General features: G+C 46.9%; 1 protein-coding gene across 1 annotated transcript in view; it reads right to left on the bottom strand.

Moving 5' to 3' along the window:
- The window catches only part of LOC306919134 (translation initiation factor eIF2B subunit gamma-like), a gene marked incomplete at its 3' end in the record, with an annotated part of 15020 nt that extends 5065 nt beyond the window's left edge, over window positions 1-9955 (bottom strand). Inside the window, exons 1-4 of the mRNA XM_079531969.1 lie at window positions 9834-9955; window positions 9502-9695; window positions 2738-2800; window positions 92-240 (exon numbers count right to left, since the gene is read on the bottom strand). Coding sequence (XP_079388095.1) covers window positions 92-240; window positions 2738-2800; window positions 9502-9695; window positions 9834-9879 — 452 coding nt within the window. The remainder of the gene's footprint in view (window positions 1-91; window positions 241-2737; window positions 2801-9501; window positions 9696-9833) is intronic.
- Between the last annotated feature and the right edge of the window lie 45 nt (window positions 9956-10000).

Genomic DNA, 10000 nt, shown 5'->3' with positions numbered 1-10000 from the left:
ACAGTTTTGGACATACAAGGGTTTCCGCCCGACATGGACTTCAGTCATATTAAAGGCTAAGCAGCGTGCACGAGGCTAGCGCCCTCCTCACCCCTCCTCGATGGTGACTCCGTGCATGATGATGGAGTTGGTGACTTTGACCTTCTCTCTCACGATGGTGGAGTGTCCCAGAGTGGACCTCTTGATGGACGTCTTGTCTGCCACCTGACAGAACGCTCCAATGATGCTGTCTGAGCCAACCTGGAGGGATACACACATCATCATCATTACAGTATGTACCAATATGGCACAGTCCTGCATGGGTCCAATTTTGACAAAAAATTATGGACCCGTTGTCCGCCACTTAACCGTGACTACAGAAAGTGAATAGCCTACAGACAGTAACTCAATTTAAAAGTGTCTAAAACGCTTTTTACACAAGATAGCAGCCTTCAACAATAGGCCTATCTCACAGCCTTTCCACGCCCCCTTTCCAGACCTAGTGGTGTTGACGTGACGTCACTCCATAGACATTACATGTTAAAAGACCTACATTCAGAAGCCATAAACAACGCTTTTTCTGAAGGTAAACTTTATTCTATTTGGTTTAGCGGTCTTAACATCTTGTTTTCTTCATAATAATATTAGTCTTTTACATTTTAACATTTGGAAACGGCCTTAAATGGTGCAGAGAAAGCAGGTAGGGATGTAGCTCTGGTCCATGAGTAAGGCTACATGTAATGTCTATGGAGTGACGTCACGTCAACACCACTAGGTCTGGAAAGGGGGGCGTGGAAAGGGGGCGGGGAAGGGCTGTGAGATAGACCTATAGTGGTACATTCAGTGGTCAGGTTTGTTCTGAAATGTGGACGTTAAGTGAAGAAGGGAAGAGCGAGATTTAAATACCGTATAATTATATAGCCACATGCGAGAATGTGCATACAGTACAGTACGTTTACATTGTCAGATGATCAGCTGACCGGCGTGCTGTGTTAAGTTACACGTGTCGTTTACATTGTCAGATGATCAGCTGACCGGCATGCTGTGTTAAGTTACACAAGTGATGTTGTTTGGGCGGAAAGTACAACATCAAATGTTACCCACCCATGTTCAGTTCAGCACCGCCCATCCCCGTGAACTTATGAAAGTATATTTTTCGCCCGTTTTCACTAGTCAAGTGCGGGTGCCCGTTGGATATCCGCGGGTACCCGGCCCGTTGCAGGACTCTGCAATATGGTAACACTCAAAGGTCAGGTCTATAATGCATTCTCATATATAAGGCTTCATAACACTCGTTATAAATGTTTATAAATATTCATAACAACTAAAAACTTAGGAAGTATTACTAATAGTGCTTGTCATATGGCATGACAAGCACATATATAAAATGGTAAATGGTAAATAGTGCCTTTATCCAAGGCGCTTTACATAGATTGTGCATTACATTCACCCATTCATACACTGATGGTAGCGGAAACCATGCAAGGCACCAACCAGCACATCAGGAGCAATTAGGGGTTCAGTGTCTTGCTCAAGGACACTTCGACACTAACTCTGGGGGAGCCCAGGTATGAACTGGCAACCTTGTGGTTACTGGTTACCATCCAGCCACTCTGAGCCACCGCCGCCCCCTGTAATATATATACTGTAAGCACATTATAACTACCATTACTTACTCACAAAGTGTCTTTGTTATAAGTTGTTATGTAAGGGATAATGTCTGTCTAGGTGGTCAATTATCTCCCAACAATGACCACCTAGCCAGACATTATCCCGCTGATTACACGGCTACTTAATACACAAATTAATCAATTGTATTTCCTTGCTTACAGTAAGTAAAGTATTCCAAGTTGGCCCCGCAGAGGCAACGAGTCGCCTCGGAAACAAGGAAGTGAGTGTTGATCAAATGGTATGAATTTTCAGGTAGAGCATTGTCTATTTCTCGCTTCAAATGTTTTCAAAAACATTCTTGAAAGCATGTTGAATGAAAATGAATGAAAAACTTTATTCCGAACATGATCAAATTAGACAAAAAAGTCAAAGAATTAAAATAAGTGCAATATAGAAAAAATAAAATAATATTCCCAAAACAAAAACAAAAAAAACCAAGCCTCACTGGCTGCAAGTATTTTTTTTTTATTTTCTTTTACTTTTATATGTTCGGAAAGGAGTAGGGAGAAGTAAAAAAACGTATAAAACCCTACCCCCTTATTTCAGCGTCATCGCTTGACGTCAGTACATATATACCAACATGGTATAAACTAAATAAAATAATTCACAACAGAGAAATTAAGTACATAATAATGTTGTTTAGTTAAATGACATTGTGTGTTAGTTTACATGACTGTCATGTTGGGTACAGCATAAAATCCAAGCTGTGCAGCGGCTGCAGCCAGGTGCTCCGAGCCTTTGATTGGGAAGTGGTCTGTTATAGAGCGGAGCGGTCATTATCCAGAAATAACACACCGCTGAATTCGGCGATTGACCAATCAGAATCAAGCATTCAACCAAGACGTGTAATAAGCATAATTATAAACCTTGTGAAACCATTAGGTGCATTATAAATGTGATAAGAATGCGTCATACACCCGACCTTTAACCAAAGTGTTACTGGCAATTATTTTGTGCTTCTGTGTGTTTTTAAATAGTTTATAACGTACTGATATATAAACTAATTGTATAGGAAACACAACTTTGACCCTCTGTTGATTAGGCCTTGAAAGTGTTGGGAAAAGTCTGACCAAAATGTAGTTCTCACCAAAGTCTTCTCAGAGATGACGGCAGACGGATGGACTGCTGGGTCCTCAAACAGTTTAGGAGCCTGATGGAGGGGAGGAGAGGATTGACTGAATCAATAATGAATACTGTAGTAGTCAAACAGTTTAGGAGCCTGATGGAGGGAAGGAGAGGATTGACTGAATCAATAATGAATACTGTAGTAGTCAAACAGTTTAGGAGCCTGATGGAGGGAAGGAGAGGATTGACTGAATCAATAATGAATACTGTAGTAGTCAAACAGTTTAGGAGCCTGATGGAGGGGAGGAGAGGATTGACTGAATCAATAATTAATACTGTAGTAGTCAAACCGTTTAGGAGCCTGATGGAGGGAAGGAGAGGATTGACTGAATCAATAATGAATACTGTAGTAGTCAAACAGTTTAGGAGCCTGATGGAGGGGAGGAGAGGATTGACTGAATCAATAATTAATACTGTAGTAGTCAAACAGTTTAGGAGCCTGATGGAGGGGAGGAGAGGATTGACTGAATCAATAATGAATACTGTAGTAGTCAAACAGTTTAGGAGCCTGATGGAGGGGAGGAGAGGATTGACTGAATCAATAATGAATACTGTAGTAGTCAAACAGTTTAGGAGCCTGATGGAGGGGAGGAGAGGATTGACTGAATCAATAATTAATACTGTAGTAGTCAAACAGTTTAGGAGTCAAACAGTTTAGGAGCCTGATGGAGGGGAGGAGGATTGACTGAATCAATAATTAATACTGTAGTAGTCAAACAGTTTAGGAGTCAAACAGTTTAGGAGCCTGATGGAGGGGAGGAGAGGATTGACTGAATCAATAATTAATACTGTAGTAGTCAAACAGTTTAGGAGTCAAACAGTTTAGGAGCCTGATGGAGGGGAGGAGAGGATTGACTGAATCAATAATTAATACTGTAGTAGTCAAACAGTTTAGGAGCCTGATGGAGGGGAGGAGCAGATTGACTGAATCAATAATTAATACTGTAGTAGTCAAAAATGTGCACGTGGTACAGTCAGACATGAAGGCTAAAAAGGATAACATAAAAACGTCCTGCAGACTTGTTTCCGTTGTGGAATAGAGGGTATGCGCGTGACATCATCATCATACCCGAAAGTTATGCGGGAACGCCTACTGAGTGGCAAAAAACTACTTCCTGGCCTTGACAGCCCATACATCCAATCAGAAAGGTCATATCTGATTGCATTAAATGACTTTAAACAAAATTAAATTCACTTTGTCACTTACTTTGCCACTCGATCTGCCATTCACTCTATGCATGCGCATACCCTCTATAGGTTCTGTGCATAACTGTAGTTGCCTTTTTCAGAAGGGGGCACAAACATTCCCTGTTCCGGGTCAGTTTGTCAGAGTTTCATTTGATTGGATCAGCAGCAGATTTGACCCGGAAACATATATGAAGTTGTCGTGTGTTTTCAAATCTACTCCTGAGCCAATCAAATGTAACTCTGCGAAATTGACCCAGAACAGTGGTCTCCTGCAAAGGGTTCTTCTTAGGGCTAACACCTTTCTATGGGTCACAGGTTTCCGCTAGAGAATGTTGTTGTATAGTTTTATAGTTGTTGTATAGTTTATTTCAACGCAGACAGGCGCACCATCACACCCCTTTAGGCCTGACCTCAAAATTTAAAAGAAATCTTCTAAATCCTCCAGTTTTCTGAAATAAATATTTTCACGATTTTTCAAAAATAGCAGACCTACAAGCACCACTCGGTGGCGCGCTATGAGCTTGTAGATCTGCTATTTTTCAATAGCTAAATTATAACATAATGTTTAAAACACCAAAAGGGGTTCCCGCCCAAAATGGGTTAAATATCAAAGACACATACACCAGACTTATTTTGAGGGTTAATAAAAAGGTGCCGCATAAAACTTTGATAATATTTGGAATTTATCAATATGACTTCACTTTAACCCTCCTCGGAACTTAGTAAAATGGCCAATCTACAAGCTTACAACACGTCACGTTGTGACACGTTGCAAGCTTGTAGATCGGCTATTCTTGATGAGTGTTCCCCCCAGAATAGGGATGCTGGGGTTCAAGCGGTTAAGGTTTCTAATGGAAAATGGATATGGTTTTCCTCGTGACATCTTAGGGGGAAAGAATTACACAATCACATACCTTAGCATGACATAAATGTAAGGGGGCTATAAAGTAACAATAATAATTCAGGGTATGCCGTGGATGAAAAGATTATTTACAGGGGTGACCGAGCCCCAAAACGTTTGAAAGCCACTGTCCTAGGGGGAACACCGGACCCATAACCCATTAAAACCTGGAACGCATGTGTCTTTTAACCACTTTAACCATGATTTTAGTGCCACGCTATGAGCTTTTAGATCTGTTATTTCTGTTAAGTTTTTTTTTAAATGTGGCACAAATCTTTGAATATATATTCTTTCACAGCGATTTTCTTTAGATCTGTGTTTTTAATACGTTTTAAATCATACAGGGTTTCCATCAAGTGATGCGTTTTGACGACGTCATCGCAAAAACATCCGTCCCACCGGCATGCAATGGGTTCTGGGAAATTGAGGCCCAAAGCATTGCAATGGCGGCAGTGCCACACAGCGCGCACGTTCCTTCTCCGCTCTGTTGTTGTGATCGCCACTTTGGAATACTTCTCAACACTATGACAAGCGATTACACCGTTTTAAAGCGGATTTTCATGACAAGCAACGATCAAGTCGGCGCAGTGGGAGATCTGGAACACGATTGTTTAATCACCGCAGGGAAACTGTTAATGGGATAATGCACACGTGATGTCCAGGTGCGTTAGTTCTCTCCAGACGGTTGGCCTCTATGTACCCGTAGGGTAAGTTCTCACCAGGCGGTTGGCCTCTATGTACCCGTAGGGTAAGTTCTCACCAGACGGTTGGCCTCTATGTACCCGTAGGGTAAGTTCTCACCAGGCGGTTGGCCTCTATGTACCCGTAGGGTAAGTTCTCACCAGGCGGTTGGCCTCTATGTACCCGTAGGGTAAGTTCTCTCCAGGAGGTTGGCCTCTATGTACCCGTAGGGTAAGTTCTCACCAGACGGTTGGCCTCTATGTACCCGTAGGGTAAGTTCTCACCAGACGGTTGGCCTCTATGTACCCGTAGGGTAAGTTCTCACCAGGCGGTTGGCCTCTATGTACCCGTAGGGTAAGTTCTCACCAGGAGGTTGGCCTCTATGTACCCGTAGGGTAAGTTCTCACCAGGCGGTTGGCCTCTATGTACCCGTAGGGTAAGTTCTCTCCAGGCAGTTGGCCTCTATGTACCTGTAGGGTAAGTTCTCTCCAGGCAGTTGGCCTCTATGTACCTGTAGGGTAAGTTCTCACCAGGAGGTTGGCCTCTATGTACCTGTAGGGTAAGTTCTCTCCAGACGGTTGGCCTCTATGTACCCGTAGGGTAAGTTCTCTCCAGACGGTTGGCCTCTATGTACCCGTAGGGTAAGTTCTCTCCAGACGGTTGGCCTCTATGTACCCGTAGGGTAAGTTCTCACCAGGTGGTTGGCCTCTATGTACCCGTAGGGTAAGTTCTCTCCAGACGGTTGGCCTCTATGTACCCGTAGGGTAAGTTCTCTCCAGACGGTTGGCCTCTATGTACCCGTAGGGTAAGTTCTCTCCAGACGGTTGGCCTCTATGTACCCGTAGGGTAAGTTCTCACCAGGCGGTTGGCCTCTATGTACCCGTAGGGTAAGTTCTCACCAGGCGGTTGGCCTCTATGTACCCGTAGGGTAAGTTCTCTCCAGGCGGTTGGCCTCTATGTACCCGTAGGGTAAGTTCTCACCAGGCGGTTGGCCTCTATGTACCCGTAGGGTAAGTTCTCACCAGGCGGTTGGCCTCTATGTACCCGTAGGGTAAGTTCTCTCCAGACGGTTGGCCTCTATGTACCCGTAGGGTAAGTTCTCACCAGGCGGTTGGCCTCTATGTACCCGTAGGGTAAGTTCTCTCCAGACGGTTGGCCTCTATGTACCCGTAGGGTAAGTTCTCACCAGGAGGTTGGCCTCTATGTACCCGTAGGGTAAGTTCTCTCCAGGCGGTTGGCCTCTATGTACCCGTAGGGTAAGTTCTCACCAGGCGGTTGGCCTCTATGTACCTGTAGGGTAAGTTCTCACCAGGCGGTTGGCCTCTATGTACCTGTAGGGTAAGTTCTCACCAGGCGGTTGGCCTCTATGTACCCGTAGGGTAAGTTCTCACCAGGAGGTTGGCCTCTATGTACCCGTAGGGTAAGTTCTCTCCAGGCGGTTGGCCTCTATGTACCCGTAGGGTAAGTTCTCACCAGGCGGTTGGCCTCTATGTACCCGTAGGGTAAGTTCTCACCAGGTGGTTGGCCTCTATGTACCTGTAGGGTAAGTTCTCACCAGGCGGTTGGCCTCTATGTACCCGTAGGGTAAGTTCTCTCCAGACGGTTGGCCTCTATGTACCCGTAGGGTAAGTTCTCTCCAGGCGGTTGGCCTCTATGTACCCGTAGGGTAAGTTCTCACCAGGCGGTTGGCCTCTATGTACCCGTAGGGTAAGTTCTCACCAGGCGGTTGGCCTCTATGTACCCGTAGGGTAAGTTCTCTCCAGACGGTTGGCCTCTATGTACCCGTAGGGTAAGTTCTCACCAGGCGGTTGGCCTCTATGTACCCGTAGGGTAAGTTCTCTCCAGGCGGTTGGCCTCTATGTACCCGTAGGGTAAGTTCTCACCAGGCGGTTGGCCTCTATGTACCCGTAGGGTAAGTTCTCACCAGACGGTTGGCCTCTATGTACCTGTAGGGTAAGTTCTCACCAGTTGGCCTCTATGTACCCGTAGGGTAAGTTCTCACCAGTTGGCCTCTATGTACCCGTAGGGTAAGTTCTCACCAGGCGGTTGGCCTCTATGTACCCGTAGGGTAAGTTCTCACCAGACGGTTGGCCTCTATGTACCTGTAGGGTAAGTTCTCACCAGTTGGCCTCTATGTACCCGTAGGGTAAGTTCTCACCAGTTGGCCTCTATGTACCCGTAGGGTAAGTTCTCACCAGACGGTTGGCCTCTATGTACCCGTAGGGTAAGTTCTCTCCAGACGGTTGGCCTCTATGTACCCGTAGGGTAAGTTCTCACCAGGCGGTTGGCCTCTATGTACCCGTAGGGTAAGTTCTCTCCAGACGGTTGGCCTCTATGTACCTGTAGGGTAAGTTCTCACCAGGCGGTTGGCCTCTATGTACCCGTAGGGTAAGTTCTCACCAGGCGGTTGGCCTCTATGTACCCGTAGGGTAAGTTCTCACCAGGCGGTTGGCCTCTATGTACCCGTAGGGTAAGTTCTCACCAGGCGGTTGGCCTCTATGTACCTGTAGGGTAAGTTCTCACCAGGCGGTTGGCCTCTATGTACCTGTAGGGTAAGTTCTCACCAGGCGGTTGGCCTCTATGTACCCGTAGGGTAAGTTCTCACCAGGCGGTTGGCCTCTATGTACCCGTAGGGTAAGTTCTCACCAGGCGGTTGGCCTCTATGTACCTGTAGGGTAAGTTCTCACCAGGCGGTTGGCCTCTATGTACCCGTAGGGTAAGTTCTCACCAGACGGTTGGCCTCTATGTACCCGTAGGGTAAGTTCTCACCAGGCGGTTGGCCTCTATGTACCTGTAGGGTAAGTTCTCACCAGGCGGTTGGCCTCTATGTACCCGTAGGGTAAGTTCTCACCAGGCGGTTGGCCTCTATGTACCCGTAGGGTAAGTTCTCACCAGGCGGTTGGCCTCTATGTACCTGTAGGGTAAGTTCTCACCAGGCGGTTGGCCTCTATGTACCTGTAGGGTAAGTTCTCACCAGGCGGTTGGCCTCTATGTACCCGTAGGGTAAGTTCTCACCAGGAGGTTGGCCTCTATGTACCTGTAGGGTAAGTTCTCACCAGACGGTTGGCCTCTATGTACCTGTAGGGTAAGTTCTCACCAGACGGTTGGCCTCTATGTACCTGTAGGGTAAGTTCTCACCAGACGGTTGGCCTCTATGTACCTGTAGGGTAAGTTCTCACCAGACGGTTGGCCTCTATGTACCTGTAGGGTAAGTTCTCACCAGACGGTTGGCCTCTATGTACCTGTAGGGTAAGTTCTCACCAGACGGTTGGCCTCTATGTACCCGTAGGGTAGGTTCTCTCCAGACGGTTGGCCTCTATGTACCTGTAGGGTAAGTTCTCACCAGGCGGTTGGCCTCTATGTACCCGTAGGGTAAGTTCTCACCAGGAGGTTGGCCTCTATGTACCTGTAGGGTAAGTTCTCACCAGACGGTTGGCCTCTATGTACCCGTAGGGTAAGTTCTCACCAGACGGTTGGCCTCTATGTACCTGTAGGGTAAGTTCTCTCCAGGCGGTTGGCCTCTATGTACCTGTAGGGTAAGTTCTCACCAGACGGTTGGCCTCTATGTACCTGTAGGGTAAGTTCTCACCAGACGGTTGGCCTCTATGTACCTGTAGGGTAAGTTCTCACCAGACGGTTGGCCTCTATGTACCTGTAGGGTAAGTTCTCTCCAGGCGGTTGGCCTCTATGTACCTGTAGGGTAAGTTATCTCCAGACGGTTGGCCTCTATGTACCTGTAGGGTAAGTTCTCACCAGACGGTTGGCCTCTATGTACCCGTAGGGTAAGTTCTCACCAGGCGGTTGGCCTCTATGTACCTGTAGGGTAAGTTCTCACCAGGCGGTTGGTCTCTATGTACCTGTAGGGTAAGTTCTCACCAGTTGGCCTCTATGAACGCGTACAGTAAGTTCTCACCAGGCGGTTGGCCTCTATGAAAGCGTATACGGTAAGTTCTCACCAGGCGGTTGGCCTCTATGTACGCGGCCAGCGTGTTGACGCGGTAGCACAGGCCCTGCTCCATGATGTGCACGTAGCAGCGCAGCCGTCCTCCGTGGTACGCCTCGCTCATGTCCCCGCGGTGGTCGTTCCAGCACGAGCGCTCCTGCGCCAGCTGCTGCCACGGCTCGTCGGCGCACGTCAAGATCTGGAACTCTGGTAACATGCGCGCGCACACACACACACAAACGCGCACACACATACACACACACATTGTCTTGCGTCCTTTATTTAAAGGGCCACTTCACCCGTTTTGCAACCAGATCATATTTTTTTGCGTGCGTGCAGCTTTACCATCTTTGTTCTTCTCGTTGTGCTCAGCGGTGTCATCTTTGGTCATGTGGTCATTATTTGTGCTTTTAGAGAACTGTTTCCTCACTAGATATGGAAGCAGCTCTCCACGGATGGACGATATGGACCTGAGAGAGAGAGAGAGAGAGAGAGAGAGAGAGAGAGAGAGA

The sequence above is a fragment of the Electrona antarctica genome (assembly GCF_951216825.1).
Source record: "Electrona antarctica genome assembly, contig: scaffold_1107, whole genome shotgun sequence".
Taxonomy (NCBI): Eukaryota; Metazoa; Chordata; class Actinopteri; order Myctophiformes; family Myctophidae; genus Electrona; species Electrona antarctica.
This window is presented reverse-complemented; position numbering and strand designations above follow the sequence as displayed.